We start from the raw sequence: 26,405 nt of genomic DNA on the forward strand, positions 1-26,405 counted from the left end.
TGGTATTTAAGATGTTTTTATTAAAGTTGCATAAAAGTGTAACAAAACTGGGAGAACAGGACATTTAGTATTGCTACATCTTCTTATAATTCTTTTTCCAAAGATGACATTCGACCACAGACTAATATCAGGTGCCTAAGTTTTCTAATACATCCTGTGTCTTCTTATGAAATTCAGTTAATTGTATATTTTTCTGTCATGCTTTTGTAAGAAAAAGGAGAGAAATCAACAGCACTGTCAGGTACAGTACACAGTAATAAAAATCTGCATCTAGAAAATTGGTCTGTTAAGTCTAGTCAACTTTATTTTCTAGAAAACAGGATAATTGAAAAGAAACTAAGAAAGTACAACAAGGATGCTTGAAATCCTGAAGCTCAAAGGTTTCCGTTTTTACATTTTTATATGCTCTTCAAAATGAATGCCTCAATTTATTTGGTTTGTGTAACACGTATATGACCTAAGGCAACATCTGATATAAAAAAGGGGGAAAAGGGAGTGATTCTTTCTGGAAGAGTGCTGTAAAGAGGGAGAAACTGTAGGAGGAGGGAGACTATTGGGGCCCTAAAGAAGAGAAAGAGCAAGTGGGATTAACAATGAGAGGGAGAGAAGGAAAGATAGAGGAGCTGTGTGGTTGAAGTGACCGACTGTCTTGTTCTTCTTGCGCTGTATCTGACTCCAGATCAGCCTGTAATCACTACAATCATCTGTCATCACTACTAGACAGCATGTTGGACTTTTTCAGTAGGGGTGGCCAATATGAGTTTGTTGTCATGATAAATTACACCATGATAAGGTTTTCTGTGTATATTGTGGATATCAGCAGTAAAACTGAACAACTGCATGTTCCAAGTGGCACAGCTGGTTTAGCTTGACTGTCAGGGGATTTGACACCTGACAATGTGAGAATATTATTTTTGCAGTTTTAATATCAGGTTTAAAGCTGTAAATGTGGGGGATTTGGAGATCTCTCTGGTGGAAATGTGTAATTGCACACACGTGGAAGAACATTTCGCAACATCAGCTGTGGACCGTTCCACTAGGGGATGAATCTGACGCTTGTAAACATGTTGAATGAGTAATTGACTGAGTAGCTCAGGCAAAAATTGGTGAAGGACATTTCTCCAACAATGTAGGTTGTGATTATCTACTATGTCATCAGATATTCATCAGTATACTGTTGACTTTGCATCTGAAACCTAAACATTGAGCCTCCTTTTGAGACTGTATGGGTGACGTTAATACATAGAGATAAATGACATGATTCCTTGCTTTGCAGAGTGACTCACAGCAACACATGGGCAATATATTTTAGCCTCAATAATGCTACTGCTTTCAATTTTAACAAAACATTCATAGTGCAGATCTGAATGTAGTACCGTTGGTGCATCATGCCTTTTCCAACTTTTCAAGCCCTAGATAAACAAAATATTGTGACGCATTTGAAGGCATCATGAAAATGTCTCTTCTAGTATTTCTGCCATATTGTCCAGCCCTGCCTTCTGGTGCTCATTTATGTATGGGACTTTATTTATGTTAATGGGTAATGGTGTATGTGAAGCATCTTCAGTCGACTAACACACACAGACAGATTGTAAAATGTGAATGTAATAAATGTGTAAAATATGTGAATGCAAAATCACAGAATATGCAAATGAGCCCCATTAGCCCTCTGTTGTATTTGATTGGCTGTGAGGGAGGGCGCAGATGGCTTTTTGGTGAAGATGATTTCACAGAATTACTTAAAAGGATTAATTGTGTGAGGATGAACTGGCAGTGTTTTTAAACTCTTCTCCATAAATCTCCACCCTACTAACTTACACTTCATCCACTGTTTCTCCCTATATGGAACAAAAATATATGTACATATATTTTCCCATATTAAACATGTATGTGCAAAATATGTCACTATGGGTTCAATTTATTTAAATTTGCCTAGTTTGTTGAAACATATGACATATTCTATTGAAATATATGCCAATATATTCATGTATGTGCATATTTTGAAAAAGATGCACATTTAGAATAACTCAGTATTAACAATGTTTAATACTTGCATATGCCAAAAGCAGCCATACATATCAATTTCAAAACTGACACACATTTTAAAAATATATGTAAATATACTTCTTTGCATAAGGGTGGCTTTGCATGTGTGTGGACTGATAACCACAACTGTGGTATGTAATGGTGTGTATTCACTGATCCCTGAGGGTAGGGATACCCGTGTGTGTGTAAACATGTGTGTTTATCTTATATGTGTATATGTTTGCATGTCTAAAGGGAAGTTCAGTTACACTGAAAAAAATCTGCTTCAATTTTCCACACCCACTTTACCACAGACCCCCTCTCCTCTCCCATTTCTGCATTGTTTCCACTACAAATAAAAGGTCTATATAGCAAAGCCCTTGCACATTGTGTGATACATACAAGATCAAAGAAATAGGAGGAATACATTAAAAAAAAAGGGACAAGGCCGCTTCTTTCACATCTCTTCCAAACTTACTATTGCGCATTAATGGTCATAGCATAGACTGTCAACTCCAAACAGCAAGCTTATAGTGAATGTGGTCACTAGGGACACATACAAAGTATTGCATCAGAGAAAAAAAAAAAAGAAAATTCAACACAACTTCCTAACACCTGAAATAGTTATACGTGTAAAAACATAATGCATTTCTACAAATGCTTAAAAACACTACAAAGTCTTTCCCCCTTTTACAAAAAAATAAAAATAAAATTCCATACAGTTCACAAAGAAAAAAATAAGCCCTGCTTATAAGAATCTGATTGGCTAGAGCCTCCCATGACCACACTCCCTCCTCCCCCTCCTTCTCCCCGCAAGATGGAGATGCAGGCCTATGGTTGGTTAAGCACCTGTTGGCAGGTGGATGACCACAGTGGGAGAGGAGGTGTAGGAGGAGTTGGGGAGGTGTCTTAGGAGGGGCTGCACTGGAAGAGCTTTATTTCTTCTGAGGAGTGCTGAGCTTCTGCATCCCGCGAATTTTATCCAGCAACTCGGATACAAAGTCCTACAGGAGGAGAAGAGAACAGACATAACAGCTTCACCAAAGAGCCTCAGCATAACTAAGAAACCAAATAGGAATGTGTTCAGTTTATTTGTGAGCCCCTGTGGCTGCTGGTAAATCTGGAGTGCCTGATGCTGTTGTTTAGTTACACTAGTTACACTAAGTCTTTGCTGTTAGTCAGAGTGCTATTCTGATCGTCATTCATTATGCAGCACTGGTATGTGAAGTTATGTGGTGTTTACAGTTACTGTCAGTGAGAGACTGGTAGCTTTAGATAACTTCCAGTATGCCCTAGCAAAGTAATACATACACATGTGTGTGTGTGTGTAAATATGAATACATACATACGTACACACACACACACACACACACACACACACACACACACACACACACACACTTAACTGGATATCTGTTCATGAACTCTTATGGAAATTTGAAAACGTATTATACTACATCATTCAACAATTATGTATATAGTCCTGTTTTAAAATGTATAAACTAACCAATAAAATGTTTTTTAGATGCCATTAAGTCATAAAATTAGGATTTATATATTGTCTTTATTTGTACTTCTACGTTATATGCCATGAGATTTGATCACTTTTCTAATACAAGGCATTCTGAATATTTATTTTATTGTAACACAATTTTCAATACTGTACTGCTTTCTTAAATAATATGGAACCAAGTACAGCTCACAGCTCACACATCCAAAACATCTTCAATTTTGACATCTTCCTATAAATGATTTGAAACCTGTGAAGCTGTAGAGTTGAAAAGATATGCAGATATGTTTGTGTGTTTTTGTTTCATGGTACAGTGTTATTCTATATAAAGAACACTTACTTCAGTAGGTTTGTAACAGTCTACCAACAGATCCTGGGAAGAAAAAGACAAACAATGTGGTTAATAAAAAAAAAAAATACTCCAAAATGATGCGACAAGTTCCAAAGAGAGTGTGAAAAACAGTACCTTAACACGTGCAGCACGATCTACATCATTCTGCATGTCCAATAACTCATCAACATCAATCTCCAGCTCAGGAATGGCCTCCTCCTACCACACACACACACACACACAGACAGACAGAAACAGTTGTAAGCGCCATGCATTTTTAAGAAGCGTCTTAGGTGAGACAAGATAGAAATGCTTGCACCATATGTGGCGTTTTGCATACTTTTAGGAGTTTGTAATCCCCACAAATGGCTAATCAAAAGAAGCAGGTGTAAACAATGGAAACACAGTGTCACTGTTGTTTGAAAAGTGTGTTTTTGTGTATGTGCACACAAGTTCCACAGCTACATCTGTTTTGTATGTGTGGCTTGTTTAAATGGAGCGATACTGTGTTAAGACTTACATGTGATATGTCATGTGAAAGGAGAATTGCGCTGATTTTCTGCATAATTCCCTCGTTACAACTTAAACAAAGTCATTCAGAACGCTTTGGTGTGAAATGGTACACATGTAGAGAAACTGACTCTAATATATTTACATGTTTCCAGCCATGTTTAGGAAAAAACATTATAACAAATGTATTCTAAAACCGTTTGTTAGACCTCATCCATTTCATGTAATAACTTTGTGAGGTATCTTTTAGAGATATTAAACGCTTGGGGCAGACGTCTGGTTACCAACACCTCTTTTCTGACTTTCTCTACAACAGAGCATTTCACATCAAACCACTCTGAATGACTTTGTTTACATCTCAACCACTTAATTATGCAGAAATTAAAAAAAAAAACCTGGAAATCCCCTTTAACCAGAAGGCCAGTGCAGTAGCATCAGCTGACCACTTGGGGGCTCTCTTATTAAAGAGCTGAAATGGAACACTGGCCTTTTATTATTCTTGTAGCACAGCCTTCCTCCCTATAGGCACATTCAAATGAGCTTACTGAGCGAAACACATTCAGATGAACTTACTGAGTGAAATTTACACGCATGAATCAAATTCTTGCCCTAATTTGGTTTCACAAGAACTGAAAATGCAGAGAAAACAGTCTGAGAAATTACACCTGAAATCTGAAAACACTGGATGGTATTGAGAATGAAACGCTATTATATAAATGAAAAAATAGGTTCAGCTATGAAAAACACAGACCCTATTATGTAACACTAAAAAGAATAGCAACCAGAGTTCATCAAAAATGACAGCATTGCTGGTGCAGTAGTCATAAAGACACCACTTCAAAGGACAAACTTGGGCCTGTGTAACAACTTTAGGCTATTATTTAGAGCCTGATTTACTACAGCTATGTAGAAATGCTCTTAGTCACACAAAACCAGCAAGAAACTTTCTGACTGTCAGTCCAGGTTACAGAAACTCTGAGCGAAAAACAGTTTGCCTAAATGGTATATGTGTTGTATTACAACCACATTCTGAGGTGAGTTCTTTGGAAAGAGGCACAAGAGGCATCATGACATGACAGAACATAGAATCACGTCTCACATTCTCTCTAACAGCCGAGCTACAGTGTTGTTTTGAAAACTCTGTCCTAGCTAGCCTCTTTATTCTGCGTTCTTTTTATGAAACTGACAAAGACAAAGAGAGCCTTTAGAAATGACAATACAAGCTACACAACCACAACCTCAACCACAATGATAACAACAACAACAACAACAACAACAACAACAACAACAACAACCTTTATGTATTTACCACTTTGTTTTGCTCAGGAAGACAAAACACTAGAAAGATGAAGTACCTTGGTCTAAATGAAACAACATAAAGGATGAAGTTGCAGCAGGTATCTCACCCAAATAAGGAATGGTGGGTCTAAGCTGCTTTCTTTATAGGAAGAATAGTTGCCGTTGTACTCTGTGGTTAAAAAACAACAAAAAAACTACAATATGACACACAACTGAAAGATAAATGGAACCCCAATACATTACACAGATGCAAGGCTAAACAAGTCTGTAATCTGGATTTAAAAACACCATGATGAAAGTTGGTCAGTGGCACTGGTCAGCTCCAGTCAGGCTCTCTCCAGACCTTAACATTAGGCATTACACGCAGGACAATCACGCCACTTGACCCAAGCACAAAAAGTAACATGACATCAAATAGAATCAAAACCCTCCCCAAGGCACAATAGGAGAATAGACTAAAAAGCAGAACTGATAGGCTTCAGTATGACTAATGTGTGTGAGTGGGGCTTCGACTTTATCTGTGTCAGATAGCTTTATAGCTCTGCTGATACCCTCGAGCCAGCACAGCAAATCTTTAAGATACTTTTGCCCAAATGTGATTTTATGCTTTTGTAAGGCATATTTAGTTCTGATCTACTATTTTTATCAGTAAAGTTTTCATATGCAGCTAACAGCCTTTTGGGAAAAGCTGGACACGAAGCAGACGGGTTTGGAAATAACTGTCAAAAGTCACTGGCTGCGGGTTTGTTGGCTCTCACGGCCACTCTCTCTGTCTACGTGCTTTCTACATCTACACTCAGCTCTCCTAATGTTCTACTTTTTTATTCTCTTCCTTCCATTCCACTTACGTTTCATTTGTCCTACTTGTTACACTGTGTTATAATCTGCCTGTTGAACATGTAGTTTAGATTTCTGCTTCAATCGAGTATAAAAATAGACCTCCAACCAGTGGCTGGAAAAGCAGGGCCTAAATTACATGCTGCACTATTTCTCTTCTCCTCTCCTCCCTCCAGTCCTCATATTCTTTCCTCTCTCATAAAGTCTCTCTCTGTGAGGCCTGGTTAATAGTCCTACACTTTCTTTAACCCACCACTCTCCCCTTCTCTTTCTCTCACTCTCTCTCTCTCCCTCTTTCTATTTGCTCTCCTTTCTTTTAGTCTTTTAGTCGTTTTTTTCTCTCTTTCACTCTTTTTTCTTACATTCTCTCCCCCACCCCCCCCTCTCACTCTCACTCTCTCTCTCTCTCTCTCTCTCACTCTCTCTCTCTCTCATTGTGGTTTGAGAACAGTGACTCACTGAAGCGCTAGGAGAGTAAAATATATCCAGACTAAGAAAATGAGCGGTGCTTTTTAAAGGCTCCACTGTTCTGCCGTACAGTTCCAAAGCGCAAGCAGGCCATGTTCTGCAGCGGAAAATCAAACAACAGAGAATGAAAATGGTTTAAAGTGCTCTGTTTTCCACTGCCACTCTCACTCTTTCCTCTTTTTCACTCCTCTCTTCCTCCCCCTTGGTTTGAGTTGCCCAGACCAGCTGTCACTGCACCTGCCCAACTGCCCCCTGCCCAAATCTCACACATTCACTCTGGCAAGCACTCTTCACACAGGCGACCTTTCACTCAGTGAACAGAGTAGTACACTGATACTGCTGCCATAGTATCTCTCTGTTCCTTCTCAGACAACACACACACATACAGCTGCACACAGACATGCACACACACATATTGTATGCAAAATGTTTAAATTGCACTTTTTGTTGATTTTCTGAAAATAAGGACACATCCCTACAGAGAACACACTTCTGCACATTTTAATACACAATTACTGTGCACTACCAATGTGCTCTCTGCAGGGAAAGTGTTCACATATTATCACTTAGAAAAACACGCAAAACATGTAATTTGACCAGTGGTGTTCACACCTTTGTATACCACTGTATATATATTTATATGTAAAAGAATCAGATGTGAACAAACAACAGTAGGTATTGTACTTCAGTAAAAAATGTACAAAAGTACCTGCTTGTGAATGTACTTAAGTATCAGATGTAAAAGTACTTTGGGTTCTTATAGATTTTATATACTATTTGTTATTTTGCTAAACGTTTCAACACACACACTCAAGCATATACACAACTGATTCAGGAGGCCTGTGTGGCCGCAGACAGAAACAATTACTACATTATTACAGTACAGAATTTCTACTTTTACTTTTTGTACTTTTGCTTAAGTTGAAATATAGAAAGAATACTTTTACTGATGTAATGTTTTATGAAAACTATTTCTACTTTTACTCAAATACAGAAATACTGACTTGCGCAAAGAAAATAAGTAAACGCGCTAAACTGATAGTAATGATTAGTAAAGGTTTCTCAATGAGAAAGGATGTGTGTCTGTATGTGTGTGTAAGACAGACCGAGCATGTGTACACTAAGGGTATAATGGGTTAAAGAACCTTTAGGAGCAGAACCAGACAGAGGTATTCAAGAACATGAGCTGAGCTCTAAGAATGATGGACAGACAAACTGCAGAGAAAATGTACTGAACATGTGGACACCAGGTGCCACCAGTCACTCAGAGTGAGAGAGAGAGAGAGAGAGAAACAGACAGAAAGACAGAGAGAGAAAAGAGAGTGTTAGAGTGCATATGAGAGAGTGAGGGAAGGAAATGAACAAAAAAGAAAGAGACAGAGAGAATGAAAAACATGTATAGAAAGAAAGAAGGAAAGAGGAGAGAGCACAGGAAATCAGTGGAAGTAAGTAAATGGTACAGATTAGACAGCAGTTTAATGACATAATCACCTCCAGTAAATATAATGAATGAAACATACACATAAACTGATCTTCATTTAATCCAGCAAACATCTGAGATAACCCCCCTGTTTACACACCCACACACAAACAATAAATTTCCTTCGGGATCAAGAAAGTATCTATCTATCTAAACATTTACTGAGTGTGTGAATGATACAGTGAGTGTGAACATGGCACACATTATGAGTCAGTCTTCATGTGTGTTCCATCCTGTGTGATTCAGTCGCTATTTTGTGAGTCAGTGTGAATAATTGGAAGTATTTGTCAGTGTGGGGTGTTGCTGGCATGCATGTGTGTGTGTTGAGTTCAGAGCCTTAAAGTATTCTGTGTGTCTTTGTAACTGTGTGTGCACTGTGAGTGTGTATTATTGTAATGCCATGCACTACTGCAGACACTGTACGTGTGTTTTGTTGTTTAGCTGTTTGAATCTTTAAGCTCACAGTGAATCAATTACATTCACAAATCTTGAATCAATTCAAAAACAATTTTTGTGAATTAAGAATGATTCTATATACTGAAAATGTATTCAGCTCTGTGTTTCAAACACTATTAAGAGATATTATAATGAATTAAAAGAACTGATATAATGAACTAAAATACTTCCTCATAGTATTTCTTAGGTAAAAATGGAATCCATCAAATATGCAATATCTACATACTGCTGATGATTTATCTATGTGTAAGTAGCTATCAATCCAGGAGTTGCAAGATAATTTGGGTGGGGTGCAGGTCAGTAGTTTCGTAAATTCAAGCTCAGTACTGCATACTTTTATTTAAAACGGTATAGAAACAGCCCTTTGGCTTTTTAATGTTCACATCATCTTTAGAATATCATGTTTACATATTAATATGTCATCAATCTATCGAGGCACAACAGTGAATGGCGGGTCATTTAAGGCGAGAGCACCCAGAGGTAGTCTCTGACTGGCACAGTTCCAGAAAATGCGCATTATTATCTCGGTAAATCTGAACAAAGTTATTTGCTCAGGAGAAATATCTGGACAGTAGGTGACTTTTTGAAAACTCTTCAATTGTCTTTCTATCTGATCTCATTGTTGTTGAGGAGAAAATGCTAAGATATTAATGAGGTCTCTCTTTCTTTTCTATGTGTGTGTACAGTTACTGTCAATTCCATTGGACACTCCTACCTCATTGGTCTGTAAGACAAGAGCTCATCTGTTGCTGCAAAGTTTACGTTAGTCATCTTCTAGTCCTTCATTAGTGATCAGTTTCTGTGTCTGATCTACTCTGTGCAGCACAAACACACAAACTATCATGTCGCTACCATGCCAGAGCTGAAAATGATCCACTACCCAAATAATACCTGCTCTGTGGTGGTCCTTTGATGGTCCTGACCACTGATAAACTACAGTCTGTACTTATACCAACATAACTACAAAGTGCACCCACAAGGAAATTACAGTTGTATGCAAAAGTTTGAACACACACACACACACACACACACACACACACACATATTTTCTAAGCCGCTTCTCCCTCAGGGTCGCGGGGGTGGGGTGTTTTGTGGTGGGGGGAGGCTTGGGGGGGTGGGGGGTTGTGCTTGGCTTGCTGGAGCAAAAGTTTGAACACGTCTGGTCAAATTATGTTTTGTTGATTTTCTAGGTGAAAGTCAGTTAACATGTCCTTGACAGGGAATCCACTTCAGTATGGAATTTTAATGTAAACTTTCATGCACTGTCTCAATTTATTTGCTAAATTTGACAAGTTTTTTTTTTTATTTTGTCATGTTCTATTTATTTATTCATGTTTACAATGTTATATTTAATAAATGCACTGTAATTGTGGATTAAAACATGCAGAATGTTTGTAGGTCTGCATGCATGCTTTGTGTGCGTGTGTGTGGGTGTGCATGTACACTCCAGGCAGCGTGTCGTCGGTATAAATATGATGTGACAATATGAGAATAGGTCAGTCTTGGCTTCAGAATTCAACTGACCCACATAACACATGACTGCCTTCATCACTGAGGAAGAGGAGGGTCGCTGAGATGAAGAACAAGATGGAAACCGTACAGGCTCCGCCCAAGGCCAGCCCCACCAAACTCTCTCACACACACACACACACACACACACACACACACACACACACACACACACACACACACACACACACACAAACGCTCCTAACTAGACCCCAAGGGCATTTTGATGCTAGGCAACTCTCTACCAAACACTAACATGGAACCAGAGCCAGTGTATAATGTTACAGAAACATGTAAGAGATTCTATACTGCAATATTATAGAAACTTCTCAGTGTGACAAGACCATTTATACAGCAGTCAAGGTCCTCCTACAGAGAAGCAGCACATGAGAAGGCTGCTCACCATACCAAGAGGAGGGCAGCTTCAACCCATTAACAGCCTCTAATTCTAAAGGGGAATTGCACCATTAGATTTCTGCATAATCCAACCTTTAAGATGTAAACAAAATCGTCTGGAGTGGTTTGAAGTGAGATATTCTGAGAAACTTACCAAGGCAGAATTATTTACAGCAGTGGTGAAATAAACTTCAATGCCTCTAAAAGCACCCCCACAAAGTTATAACATGTAATATACATATGATATACCATTACTACCATACCATAGTTAAAATATACTGACGGAAACTGAAGTAAATGTGTTACCATTTTAACAAATTTCACTATATAATATAACAAACAAGTGTATAATATATAATATAACAAAATATATAAACAAACAAGTGTGCACGGTGTCATTGATGCAAACCACCAGGCTTTTTCTCTGTGGTCATTTCCATGACATACTGTGGCCATGAGGTTCTTCATATCTAACAGTCCATCCATGGTGAAAAGGTACATGCAAGGTGTTATAAGGCAAAAAAGTGCCCCAAAAATCTTCCAATACTGTACCATTATCAACATTACATATAAAAACTCTAAGATGCAATTAAGTTCTATGGTGGTTTTGTATACTACATAAATGTGTTGTACACATCATGACAGTCTCCCAGTTTCCATCACCACCAGTGTAAAGAACTGATTGGTAAGTTTCTCTACAATGCACCATTTCATATAAAACAACTTTGAATGACTTTGTTTACAGTTCAATGATTGATTTATGCAGGAAGCTTGAAATGTCAGTGGAATCCCTATTTAAAGTGACCTTCCTCAACTCACAACTTTCTTTATGTCAGAGGAGTGCAGAGACCGTTTACACCATTACTAAAATGAACGTGTTTCTGGTCCCAACTAAAACAACGTGATCACAGTCTTATCCAATATTATCCCTTTACAGAGAGTAACAGACAAAGGCAGTGCAATCTTATGGCTGTTAGACACAATGGTTAGGGTTGTGAGCCACCTTATCTGAGCTTAAATCACTTTAATTCATTGCTTTGAGTGGTTCATTGCTTTTACAAAACAGTGACAACATACGATATGGTATAATCAAACAATGATGAATGAATAATTTAATGCATCATTAATAATAATTACAATAAACAATTACTGGAACAAATGGGGATAGGCTCTTGCCTCAAGTGGAGGAGTTCAAGTATCTCGGGGTCTTGTTCACGAGTGATGGTACAAGGGAGCGGGAGATTGACAGGCGGATTGGTGCTGGGTCAGCAGTGATGCGGGCTCTTTACCGGTCTGTTGTGGAAAAGAAAGAGCTGAGCCATAAGGCAAAGCTCTCGATTTACGTTACGCACATTAATCTACGTTCCCACCCTCACCTATGGTCATGAGCTTTGGGTAATGACCGAAAGAATAAGATCGTGAATACAAGCGGCCGAAATGAGTTTCCTCTGCAGGGTGTCTGGACTCTCCCTTAGAAATAGGGTGAGAAGTTCAGTCATCCGGGAGGGACTTGGAGTAGAGCCGCTGCTTCTTCATGTCGAGAGGAGCCAGCTGAGGTGGTTCGTGCCTGGGAGCACCTCGGAATCCCCCTTGGAGACCTAGTGGAAGTGGCTGGGGAAAGGGACGTCTGGGCCTCATTTCTTAGGATGCTGCCCCCGCGACCCGAACCCCGGAGAAGCGGAAGATGATGGATGGATGGATGGATGGATGGATGGACCAAATGCAGTGCAGTTTGTTAGCAGGTTATTCCTGCTAAAGTATTCCATCAAAAGTACAAAGGTTTTAACAATGTGTGCAGCCACAGGTACGCATACGGAGTATTTTCCAACTGCTCTGGACGTGGCTCAGCCAATCAGACTTTAGATCAGGACCTGTCTGTTCTATAAACTACAATTTAGCATAATTGTGAGTACAAATTTTCTTGTCTTGTTGAACTTGACTTAGTTTGGTGTATACATGGAACTAATGGAACGTCTCTGCTTCTGATAATGCCAATGAGTCATTTCTGTGTCTGAGATTATATCAAATTATCTGAACCAAAAGATCTTTGGTTTTCAGCTGAATGTGGCATTAGTGCAGGCGGCATGATTGCTGGTACTGAGATATGAGAAAGAGAGCGAGAGAGAGAGAGCGAGAGAGCGAGAGAGAGAGAGAGAGAGAGAGAGAGAGAGAGAGAGAGAGAGAGAGAGAGAAAGAAATGTAGTGCAAATATGTTCAGACAGGAAGTAGGAAGTGGGATGATAAAGGTCTGAGTGAGAAATCCAGGCCTGCATTAGTGGTAGGTCTTTGCTCTTCCTCTTTAGCCTCACACTTATACTATAACACCATGCATGGTTAGAAATGAAGGTTCTGTGCAGGTACATTTTTTTGTTCATCAAGGTATAAATAATGTAAATGTTCCCTCAAAGGTACAACATTGGTTTTAAGATCCAACTGTGCACCTTAAGTAAGTTTTTCTAAATGGAAAGTACATATTTATACCTTTTCATAACCGAATGTTTCAAAACAGAACAGTAAAATAAAAAGCCTGGAGACGAGACGGGGTGTGTGGAGTCAGTACAACTTAGACCATTCGAATTTCAGTGGATTATGATACAATTATGTTCCCTGACTAAAGGTACTGAGATGTACCCTTGAGGGTCCCACCCCAGTGACAAAAGGTGTACTTTATTTCTGAAGGTGTGTACTAAATTGCTTAATAGTACTAGTTGCTTCATCTCCAAATCATTTTAGATCTTCAGGAACTAACAAGTCAAAACACAGCCTGAAACACAATCTGTCTCAGTCAGTGCTTTCAACTCAAAACATGAACTTCATACACGTCACTTCCCATTTAGGGAGTGTATGAGTGAAGCATGATACACGGTGCAGTTGACTTATGACTGAGTGTCATTTATTCCAGCAGAGAGGAGGCAGCTGAGAGTCTCAACCTGAGAGAGACTCTGGTACATGAGAAACGTTCTTAGCTGAGAAGTAAACCAGAGTGAACATAGCTGACATATTTGTCACATTCGCTGTTGGACTCAATACCGTTCTGATGTAGACAAAACAGCAGAGAGGTATTTTTTTTTAATCAAGCATGCTAGAAGCACCCCTAACAGAGGGTGGAGAGTGTGATAAGGGGTGCACATAAGAGGAATGCGGAGTTTCCCACATTCATTCTGTCCCATTTTAACAAAAGTCACTGATGCATGACATCACTCTTATTTTCGCCTGTGGTCATTTTCATGACCTAATCCTTCTCTTTGAGGTGTTTACGTCCAAAATCATCAACATTTCCGTATATGATGCCTTATTCAAATACCCAAATAAATAGACATATGCTTTGATATGTATAGTCATGTTATGATGGTCATGATATAATGAGCCAGAAATATGGGCACTCTTACAATTGTTCTTACTAATTACCCACAAATTGCTACTGAATAATTTTACTGACTCTAAAAACTGCTGAAGTTGAAACATTTTCTCTATTTAAAGTTAAAACTCTGATGTCTATACTGTCTACACCTGTAAGTTGTAGGCTTGTCCAATTATACAATTATCTCTTACAATTTTTAAAGGGTGCCAACAGTGCTGTGTAGCCAGTTTTCACAGTTCTGTGTAGTTTAGGATCAGATTTGCCTTTTTTGGGGGGCACTTCAATTTTAGTAAGTAAAGCACTTCAATTTTAACAACTTTATGGATGAATTCTACAAGAAGCTACTGGTGTGTGGTGATGTTTAGAGCCAGAGGGGGACACAGTGGGCTGAGGTGGAGGCACTCTGGTCAGATTGGAGTGTGCATATATGTGTGTGCGTGTGTGTATGTGTGTGCGTGTGTGAAGGGGGATTGTATCTGACTGCCTGCTGTCTCTCATCACACACACACTCTTATCAGCCTTTAGCACATTGAACAATAACACACACACACACACACACACACACAGTAGAGAGAGACTGTTTGCCCTGTTAACCTGGGAGGGAGGGGGAGGCAGAGAGAAAGAAATAAAGAAAGAACGAGTAGGTCAGAGAGAGAACATGTGAAATGAGAGGAGTGTGAGAGTAAAAGAGCAATCGAGACAGAGACGGACAGCTGGGTACATTGTTGTTTTGAGTTAACACCATGTTGCAGAGAGATGGCAAAGATGGATAAGCTTTAACTTTGTGTGAGATAAGAGAGCGTTGGAGTGTTGATTGGAGTACAAAAGATGAAGAGAGTCTTCCCTTTAGCTTTCTGTCTTTCCTACATCTCCATCTACAAATCTTTCATACTTTAGTTTCAAAGTGGTTGAACTAGTTTACTTAGACTAGAGCTCTCACTATCAATATATTAACAGAGAAATCTACTCATTATATTGATTAATTAACAAGTTATTACAGTTTTAAAAAATGACTAAGCTAAACAATAACAAACCGCATGTGTAAAGACCTTTAAAGATTCTAAAATACTTTAATTGGATAATATAAACAAGAAAGCTTTTAAAAAGATTGAATCAACTCTGCAACCACCCAAGCATTCACATCAGTAGAGCGCCAGTACAATCCTGTCGATGCCATTAGATATACAAGTTCAGAAGACCAGGAAAGTGTAAATGGCTTTCTTGGGATAGACAAGATGACCCTCCTTCTTCCACTATCACTTAGTGTGAAGTTAGCCAATGTGGGCATCTGTTAGCTGATGTAAAAGAATTGACAGTCACGGTTTTTCTCCAAGTGCAATTAACTATTCAATGATGATGTAGTAGCAGCAGTTCAAAAATGTGATGGCTGGCTTTGTAACACTGTGTGATGGGGAGGAAATGAATAGGTGATGAATAAATTAGGGAGAAAAAGTTGCCAAAAAAAAGAGAATATACATAAAACAGGTTAATATAAATGTATGGCTCTATCAGGCTATTTCTTACAATAGGAGACATAAAAATATGCATTATTATGCAAACTGTCACCTAATTACAGGTGATTCATTAAGAACCTACATTTTAGTTGTTTACTATTTTTATTCAAGTATTTAAGTTTAATAGAATAGTAGTAACAACCATACTTTGGCCTAATTCAACCACTGCAGCCTAGTCTGTGACTGTTCAGATTACAAAAACAAACCCTCAGTCTGCTGGGAGGGAGTACACACTTCATAAATAGCGTGTTCCCACAGCTACAGACAGTCAGCGCGCATACACACACTCCCTCAGGAGGTCACTACAGGGTTAACACCCCACTTCCTGCTCGCAAAAGCCGTAGGAGTAAAATAGCAGTAAATAGTGTTAGAAAAAATAGAAGAGAGCAGCAGAGGGAGGGATGAATCAAAGAGAGGGATGAGTGGAGGGCTGTCTGTAATACACAGGGAGGCTAATTAAGATAAGTGATGATGACCTTACATGACAAATCACACTAGATCTCAGGGTCCACAGGGCCCGTCACGCCAATCAATAAGCGGAATATACTACAGCTAGCTCTTCCCCATTCTCAGTGATTTATGCATGAGACCGAGCAATAACTTGAGCCACGGATTTAGCTCATCTCAAGGAAAGGCTTTTCATTAGAGTAAAAATCAGTTAAACAGCCTGGTGTGCTCCCTCCCAGAATGGCTAGTCAGTGCTCAGCCTAAAAAGAAAAAACCCACCCTGGCTTGCTTAATCTGACTCATGCTCGGGAATTTATACTCTCTGTGAGGACAAATTAAATTAGTTACAATTTCAATAATGAATCCATAGAGATTCATTTAAGATAGAGTTCATTTAAGAGAAGTTAAGTTTGGCTAATTGTGACCAGCAATAGTTAGGCCAGTCTGTGATATACTCAAAAGTTAACAAGCCGTGGGCTCGATTGGTGGGCCCACAGTTTTATTACACACCTAAGAATAGCTCGATTAGTTTGCATTGAAGTGCCTGTAACTAATAAAAAATAAGCGTTTGTATGAAATAAACATGGAGTGTTCACAGGTTCAATGGGTCATATCCAACGCTTTTCTTGTACTTTCCCCCTTATAACATGTGTGGGTTTATGTGCCATTAATGCAATTAATTTTTGACCATTTTCTGACCTCTCTTCAACAGGCTGCCTTTGTTGCTGCGCCTTTAAGACTGGTAGATGTTCTGATTAGTCTGAAAACAACCCAGGCTGAAATACTCCTTATAACTTAGGGAACTGAGGAGGAAATTAGTTAATTTGTTGTGTATGGGTTTTTTAACTCTTAGTTTGAAAGAAAGAAAGCGGAATGTTTATCAGTCTGATGAATGGAAAAACACTTTCAGTCAAGTGCAAATGTGCTGTTGGATAACAAGGCAAGTTGGGTCAATCAATGTGGGATATGTAGCTTGACTTGTCTGGCCAATGTTGCTGTCTGAGGTATGAGGTGGGAAGGCACACTCAGTCAATAATGACTAAGAGGAAATCCCTCTTTCTTTAATTTATCACGCTTGGCTGCCAAATGTATTCCCCACTATGACTCCCACTAACCAGCCAGTGTATGTGTGTGTAAGGAAGCGAGAGAAAAAATCTGCCAGGGTATACCCTGCCAGTCTGCCTCCAATCTCCCCTACTTAGCCCTTAATCTCTCTCTCTCTCTCTCTCTCTCTCTCTCTTTACAGTCTGTCGTTTCTGGAGCGGAATGAGCCCGCTGAGTGTTCATCATATTCCCTGGATCGGAGCATTTTAGCATATTCAGTCTGACAGTCTGCGTTAGTGTGGTGTATATATGCTCATGTTCCGTGAATGTTTATTAAAGTGGGAATATGCTGCTCCCTGTATTACTCACAATTCCACAGCCAAATGCCATAACAGTGCAGTCTCATTTTAAATGATTATTAAAGAAACATGATTTATCAAATCTACAATCACTTCTGTATAAATAAACACATTGTTTAATCTAATCTAGGAAGTTCTGTCCATACCCACTCCATGCTAGAGTTCAAATGGAAAATGGCTGCTGTTCTTCTCTCTGCTCTACTTTCACTAATTACAGGTTTCTAACAGTAATTATCTCAAAGCTCTTTACGCTAATGAAAGCAGTTGACTTTGGCCGAAGGCAGCAAGGGAGTGCACTAGGGGCCTTTGACCTACTGAGCTTGATGATGTCACAGGTCGAGCTCCAGACTCTTGGATTTTGACTAGTTGATGATTACACAGGGATGGATTTGTCTAGACGGGTTTCAAGACACAGTGAAGGGAGAAGAGGATTGGGAAAAGGAATGAGTAATGCATTCAAGGTTTAATTCCTGTTGTATCATGTCCTTGTGAGACCTTTGACTGCAGACTTCTAGTCTTTCTAGGCTTTTGCCTGCAATACAAATTCTGGTAGGTTTAAATCCTCAGCATGGCCAAAAAAAAACCTGTGGGGAGAGGCCAACATGCGACCAACCAACCACAATCTTGTTACTATGTGATGTATATGAGTGCCGTGCAGTGCTACAACACAAACACACCATCTTGAAACAATGCCCTAGGCCCACTGGCGTTGTTTACTAGCTATTAAATTCCCTAAAGAAAACTTGTGAGTATGTTTTAAAGATGTGATGTGAACATCATGTTTTCATTTTCAGTCCAGCAACTATCTTGTTCTAAAAGGCTCGTTGTTGTCATGGTGTGCAAAGCAAGCATGAGTTTGCTACTAGCTAGCATTTAGCCTGATGAAGAACCTGATGCATGAAAGCACACACATGCCACAGGGCAAAGTCCAACTGACAGAATTCTCATAGTTGTGGCCATCTTAGAATACAAATATACATCAGATAGACCTTTCAGAAATCACCATACTATTTTCTGTATGGCAAACAACAGGACAGAATTCCTAGTTCAAAACAAGCACACTTACAAATAAGGATGAACTGATATAGAAAATGTCAATATGTATTTTTTTCCATAGGGATGCACTGTAACTACATCCACCTACATTAGCATTACAGAGAAATAAACCATGTGTCTATATAGCTACAAAAATGCAGTAGAGTTTATAAAATGCTGACATTTTAGCACAATAGCCCATTATCACTTAATCAATCTGATCAGCAAATACATCAAATATAATTGTAAAATACGAACCAAATCTGTCAACTATCTGATGGGGATTTTTGTTTTAAGCAATTATCTGCAATACAGATATAATTCCAATATCATTAGGTATTTGTATTTTTCAATGTACGTCTTAGCTTATGCAACAATTAAAAACTAGAAATTGGGATTACATCTACCTGGATTGGCATTAAAAAGAAATACAGTAATTATTTCTACAGGGTTACAAACACAGTAAGATGAATAAAACACAGACATTTTAGCACAAAAGCAGTGTTGCTCAAACGTTCTACTCTTACAACCCATCCTGATCATTTTTAAGGTATTATCTGCTGATTTCAGTATTATTGTGCAATGTTTGCACTAAGCCATCACAATTCAAAAACATTCTACAATACCTCATTTAGCTGACCCACATTTCATCCATAGCATTCATAAACATGACCTTACCTTGGCTACAGTAGCTTTGCATAGTCATTACAGGAGCCATAATACACTTAACACAGAAAAAGAGACCCAGACAGTGTGTCTGTCTGCTGTACTTAACTTGGTTCGCTCAATAAAGCGTTTGGATGGAGAGAGCAGCTATTTTCAGCAGCTTTCCTTTACATAAGGCCCGCTGGCCTCCGGAGGGCCTGCCACCTCACAGAGCTTTTTAATCTTCCTGATTTATTCTGAGAAAAGACAGAAGCAGGCAGCAGGCTTCAGACTATAGCCTGTAGACTCCTGTAGAGAGTTTGAAATCTGTAGTCCAGCTGGGTGTTCTGTTCATCACAAATCAAATAGCCACATGCTTAACATTCATATAGCCGTTACATGAACATGCAATTAGCAGCAGCCCTGAGAAAAGACTCTGTATTAACTGTGTGACCATTTTGTTAAACCACTGGCACATAACTGACAACACCATATATTTAAAAAAGGAGAAAAACAAGCTTGGAGGTCATTTTCAATATGCATGTGGTTAGTAATTAAGTTGGAGCAAGGTTCTGTTTGACCTTGTCATGTCATCCATGTTTATCACATTCTAACTTCAGTGGGATAAATTGCATAATGGCCATACGTAATAAGCCCCTGCAATTATCCTTCCTGCCTCACTTAAGTATGTAGGAGTAGATGCTGGGGTGGATTAGGCCCCTCAGACTATGCTCTTATCTGAATGCACTGTCATGTACTGATGTGCTGTTATTCAGATCTAAAGATCATTTATTTTTAGTTTATAGTAAGCAGTTTAGAAAAGCGTTATGTATTTGACAGCATTGTACAGATGTTTAGACTAGACAGATATTTCAAACTGATATTTGATAATGTATTTACTGTACTCCAGAAGAGTAGAGCATTTAGGGGACTCTGGACTACATTGCTAAAATATATGCATTTTATTCATTTCCCTGCATTTTAGCCCTTAGCAAAGTAAAATATTTCTACAATCTACTAGTCCATGTGGATTTAGTCCAAGTTTCTATATTTTATATGTTTCTGTATCAGCATCTCACCTCATTGAAAAGCAGTCAGAGCTGAAACACAGCTTATAACTTGACTGTGAATGGTGCAGAGCTAAACTGCTATGGACTCGATAGGCAGACGTGTAAATGAGCCGGTTCTTGTGACATTAAGACAGTGAATTTTCACACACAGGCTGTACAGACTGGGTAAAGAATGGTGTGTTTTGAAATAGTGACAGTGTTCTTTTACGTTCTTTAATAGGTATGTTAGGAAGTGAGAAACCTGTGTGTGTCTCTTTAAGGGCTAAGAAATGCTACCTCCAGAACTCCCAAGCTGTTTTTGTGGAAAAAGAAAGCAGTGGGGGTAAGTAGTCTCATCAACATGAGACTACTTTATTTTAACTGTTCATTTGTCAGTAATGTGATCTCTCAGTAAAGTCAGTTTGTTTCAAGTGAGTTACAAAGTCCAAGTACAATGTTCATCTGAATGGCTACGTTTGACTTCAGTTGGAAATAATTTCACTTTCCAAGCCACTGCTGGAGGCTAGCAAGTGTCAAATTGAGCGTCAAGCCACCCCCCACCTCCTGATAATAAAAAAAAACTAGGTTAGCTGTTTCCTTTTTAAGGGGCTGTTTTGACTGAAGAGGAAGTATGAGAGACAATGGCAATTAGTGCTGCAGCCCCAGTGAATCAGTAATGGAGTGGGACCTTTTTTATTTAAGAGTAAATAAAAGAGTCATTTAATGGGGAACTTGTTTAGATTCATGTGAGTGAATGAGCAAATATTCACCCCCTCATTGTGTTGTATTTCTGCAAATGTCACCATGAAGGAACTGCTGAATGGAAGAGAATCTGAACCTGATCTGCGAGTTCACAGGCCTTAACTACGCTCACTGTGCTGACTATAGTGTGCAGGGAAAAGACAGGTCTGAACCTGCTCTACTACGCAGGGGTGTGTGTACGTGTACTGCAATGTTTTCTGAAGCTCTCAGAGGTCACAGCAGTCTGTGTGTGTGTGTGTGTTTGTGTTCATTGACCAAAATGGCCAGGATGTTGACTCATGGACAACACTTTTATCTCATGCTGTTCCATCTTCTTTTATTTCAGACTTTAAAAGGGATAGAACAACATGTTAATGTTACCAACAATGAAAGAACACGGTTTCATTTCAACTAAAGTATGATGAGTCTTTAACTGGATTTAGTGCCATGCAGTGTGTCAGATGTTGAAATAAAATCACCTGGGCTCATGGTTTTTGGTAGTATTTTCTAATTGTGGTACTACATGTTTTATTTTTGTCTGATTCAACTTATTAAACCATATTATTTCTGAAGAATCAAAATCAGGTGATTAGTACAGATGTGATATGGGTTTGGAGGGAATATACTGTCTGTATAGTCTGTAAAGCTAACTAGTTTTTTTGCAACTGTAAGCACTTATGGATTTATGTTGACGGATAAACATTTTCTCCATTTGGTTTATTTCAGAAATAACACATCACATCTCGCCCTCGTTTTATATATCTGAGATTCATGAGTTTGCAGGGTTACACTTTACCTAAAGGAACTGTGTGTAAAGCCTCTCTCTCTTCTCTGGGTCAATATGGCAGGAATTTGCTGACTCATGCTGAACTCAGTCTGGACGGGAGCATGAGATGGAGGAACCCAACTACCCTTCTGAGGTCAGAGATCACTGAATGCAAACAATTAAGCAATCACATTGCTATCACTCAGGTTTTCAGAGCGAACAACTCTTTATTTGTTGGTGGATGTTGGGAGGAAGCCTGGCATTTGACAAGCAGTCGTGTACACTGAATCTCAGACTTCACATCAATTTGACTATGATTCTTTTGGAAGCAATTCAATTCAATTTGAAGCTAATTTTAACAAGATTGGCCACAAATGTCACAAAGGACTAGCTGTTTTTTTATTATTATTATTTTATTGTCTTGATTTTATGTGTACTATAAAACAAACTAACAGCTGATTTGCAGTAATTAGCAAAAAAAATGATGTTTACGATCTATAACCCTAAAATTAAAGTCCCAGAGACCTCTCTAATGGAAACATGTAATTGCACATAATGTGCCAAAGAATCTTATGTAACATTGGTTGACCTTCCCCAGGCGAAACAATCTGATGATGAAAGAGCTGAAAGGATATTCAAAGAGAACTCCATCAAAACTTGACTGAACTAGGATTGAAATGATCTACTTTGCTAGACATTGTCCAAAGCCCAAGAATTTTATTTTGGCCAAAAATTAGTGTGTACTTTTTATTATGACTCATTCCATTCCAAAATTCATACAGTTGAATTGCCAAATCAAAAACTGCATCAAAACTGATAGAGCTGTGATGTGATGCACTGGTTTTTTCACCCCTACATGGTTCATGACAAACTTTAACCAAGGTGTCAAAGTGTGTGTGTGTGTGTGTGTGTGTGTGTGTGTGCGCGCTCCCCAGGAAAAACAATAAAAGCAAAAATTGTAATCCTTAGCTGTTGGCCAAATGGTGAAACTACAGCTGTCTTTTTCCATCTCTGTCTCTAGCTGTTAGACCCTCAGTAATAGTTTTTGTTTCTCCTTGTCCTTTCCACATCTCCATATGTACTCCAACGCCTCTGGTTTCCATCTACACTTGCTTTGCTTTCTTAAGCAAATAAAACCAATGGTAGAACAACTGTGTACAAAGGGAAATCTGTTCTACAGTCAACAATGTATCAAAGCAAACTCGGCCATGTGTTGAATTCCAGGTCTATTTGCATATCTACACACCTACAGAGTGATGCTCCTGCCTTCCTCGTTTCTTCCTCCTTGTATTATCTTTATTGCATTGCCCTATCACATTTCCCTCTCTGCATGACCGGACCATGGCTGTTCCCTTTAAGACACATATGGGCATAGGCACTGTCTGGGCAAAGATGTCAGTAATTCATGACCAATGTGGACTGCTTTATAGTAAGTTTACCTGGCTGATGATAAATTCTAGATTTATTGAGTTTTAATAGTATAATAATATGTTTGAAGAATGTAACACAAATTACCACCTTGTTAACTGTTCAATGAGTACAATCATCTCAAAATTTTCATCATCGTCATCATTCCAGAATCAATTCCATTTCTCATCATCATCATTCCAGAATTTTTAACCTTACCAATTACAGTAAACAGTCATCATGGGCCACAGCACTGCAGACTTCAGTGTTTTGCCTCTTTAAAGAAACCTGATGTAACTTTACAACCTGTCCAGGGTGTATCCTGCCTTTGGCCCAATGATAGCTGGGATAAGCTCCAGCACCCCACGCGACCCAGAATGAGAAGTGGTTTAAAAGATGTGTGTGTGTGTTTGTGTGTGTTTGTGTGTGTGTGTGTGTTGCAACTTTACAACTAATTAGCAAATCCTTTATGAGTTGAATCCAGGATAGAAGTGGGAGTGACATGCCTGACCAATATAATACAATATAATGCATATATAATGAAAACATTCACAGTAACATTTCTCAGTACATATCCATTTACAACATAAAAGAACCGTAACTTTTCCTCCATTACTTTTAGTCTTCACCCTGCTGTGCTGTGTACAGAGGAAAACCTGGTCTACCATCAAGCATGTGATAAAACCAGTTCTATCTGCCTATTTCTATTTATCTTGATCTATATGTCGATTGGGATTGAAATTCACTACTTTTACACTACTGTTCCTGTCTCAGCACTGGAGAAAGGGATGAAACAGTTAACACAAACCACATTTAGCTCTGCCTGTAGCTTGGCCAAACTGCTGCATGCTACAAATTTGAATGGTTTATTGGTTTATGATAATAGATTTACAACCATCACCACAGTGCCGAACCAGGATGTGGTTGTGCTGAATAAAATGGAGCATTTTCTGTTAGATTTGGTAACAAGCAAATCCCAAGGCTAATATATATAGAGCACATGAAAAATAGTTCACTTATATAGTACAAGTCAGTTAGTGTGGACATCAAAATTATCTGAAATCTTTGCTTTAGCATTAAACAACTTGCTTCACATAGTTAAAGATTAGAAGAGTAAAATAATACCAGCCATTACTGAGCATCATTCCATTTCACGTGGCCACTTGGGCCTGTGTGTGTATGTATGAGAAGCAGAGTGAAAGGGTGGAAGGAAAAGTAGTTTCTGTCACATTCATCTCCTACAATACTTTTGACAGTCACATTAGAATTGTGACATTAGGCACATTATGTCACATTAATATCATTCCGTCCATTCCTAGTGCTGAACACGGCGAGTCTATAGTTCTCTGAAGAGTGAATCTTGAGTGGAAAACGTTAGGAAGAAGAGTCATTTCCGTGCTGGTAGCAACAGGGGACTGGGGGAAGGGCAGCAGTTAAATTAGGAGAGATGGAAAGCGGGAGGAAGGGAAGAGAACTAACGCCAGGCCACATGTTCAGATCTTTCCAAAGAGCAGCCAGACTGGTTAAGTTTGTCTCTGATCACGTTCACCTCTGCTACACTATCAATGAAGTGCCTGCTCGCTGAGCACGCCACATGAACAGACAATTTTTCCACCTCACTGAGTGCTTGAGGGTCTCCGATAAGCACAACAGGTCCACAGTATAACACTATCTAATTCTGACTAAAAGCCATGTGAACTACAGGTCAGTGTAGTAGCTCAGGCTGATTTTCCCCCAACCTACGAGTTACTCCTACCCTGAAAGTCAGATAAGTCAGGTCTATATTGACTGAGGTGAAAGGTTAGTCAGGTAAATAGTTAAAGAGCAACCAGGGCAGCTTCTCTTTGTTTCTTTCGCCTGTAGTCCTAAAAGGCTTTTAAGTCCCTCACTGAATGTGGGTCAACGGCAGATTGCTCGCTTAAACACACTCACACATGTCCACACAGTAGCTGTGTAAGGTAATGGCGTTATGTGCAAATCCGATGACCAGGCTAACAGTTCTGAATGCGCAGATGTTACCTGCACTTTAAAATTCCATATTAATCCAACCAACCTAAAGCACACATTGCCTGTCCAATATCAATGAAGCTCACCAGTAGTGACAGGACAGATGAGACAGCATTTGCCTTTATGGGTGGACATTAAGGCACACATACCCAGATAGTTGAAAAAAAATTTCCAATACAGGTTTAAAAACCAAGTACTATCAAACATTATAAACATTTTATCTAAAGTTTTTCCACTACTGCACTGGCCTGTGAAGGACGAATAACAAATAACCGTTTAATATCTGTTCTGTGTTCTAGAAGCAAATGACGATATCCACAACTAACCTATCGTGACGTGATTTATCGCAATGACGACATAAATCGTCATTATGCCCACCTTTACGACCGTTATGGATAACTAAGGCCAGGTTAGGCTATCTTACCTCGCAGTCGTACAGCTCCGTTAGCTGGTCTATGATCCACTCCTCCAGATTGAGTCTCTTTCTCAGCTCCTTTCGGTCGTATTTAACCGTCACTCGTCCTTGTTTTCTAACCGGCGTCTCGGTTTCTTCGGTACCGGGAGGTGTTTGGAAGTAAACCCGAGGCTGGGGGCTCGATTCTGGACTAGTTACCGCCGCCATAGTCCACAGAATAATGGTTTGAACTCGTCTGCTGGGTTTTCCTCGCCGTGTTTGATGAGCTCCTCAGTGCTACGTGATTTAAAAACACCACCTGAAGATCTGCCAGCTAGTGTCTAATGTGTCCGTCTGACCAAACAGCTCTGCATTTAGCGGCACCCTGGATTCAGAAACACTGTATAAGTAACTTACGGAGCCTGTTTAGTTGGGTATCACCGCCGCTGCTGGTAGAATAGAGTGAAGTAGGCACAAAGCGCTCAACACGTGTCCCTGTGAGTGAGTAGTGCGTGCTGCTCTCTGTAGAGCTCAGCTCTGAGCTCCGTCTGTCCGTCTGTCTGTCTGTCTCTGCTCAAACTCAAACAGCATGCAAAGCGCTCGCAGATCCGCTCCGTGAAATATTCAAATCAAAGTGCTCTACAGTAGAAACCGCTCTACAGTGTAACCGCTATTCAAAGCAGCATAAAGAGAAAACAAACAGGCCACTATGCTCCCTCTTTTCTTCTCCCAGTCGTTTTTGTCCTTCCTTTTCCCCTCCTCTCTTCCTATGCGAGCTCTCACTGTAAAACTACCCCTCCCCTCTCTATCGCACT

General features: G+C 39.3%; 1 protein-coding gene across 1 annotated transcript; it reads right to left on the reverse strand.

The window, feature by feature from the left end:
- On the reverse strand, positions 1 to 26,405 carry ppp1r14bb (protein phosphatase 1, regulatory (inhibitor) subunit 14Bb). Its single transcript, XM_017699655.2, has 4 exons — positions 25,621 to 26,405; positions 4,002 to 4,085; positions 3,876 to 3,908; positions 1 to 3,029 (listed from the first exon to the last, which is right to left on the reverse strand). The coding sequence occupies exons 1-4, from the start codon at positions 25,816 to 25,818 to the stop codon at positions 2,961 to 2,963; spliced, it is 384 nt and encodes a 127-aa protein (XP_017555144.1). The 5' UTR covers positions 25,819 to 26,405; the 3' UTR covers positions 1 to 2,960.

This window comes from Pygocentrus nattereri, chromosome 2 (assembly GCF_015220715.1).
Source record: "Pygocentrus nattereri isolate fPygNat1 chromosome 2, fPygNat1.pri, whole genome shotgun sequence".
NCBI lineage: Eukaryota > Metazoa > Chordata > Actinopteri > Characiformes > Serrasalmidae > Pygocentrus > Pygocentrus nattereri.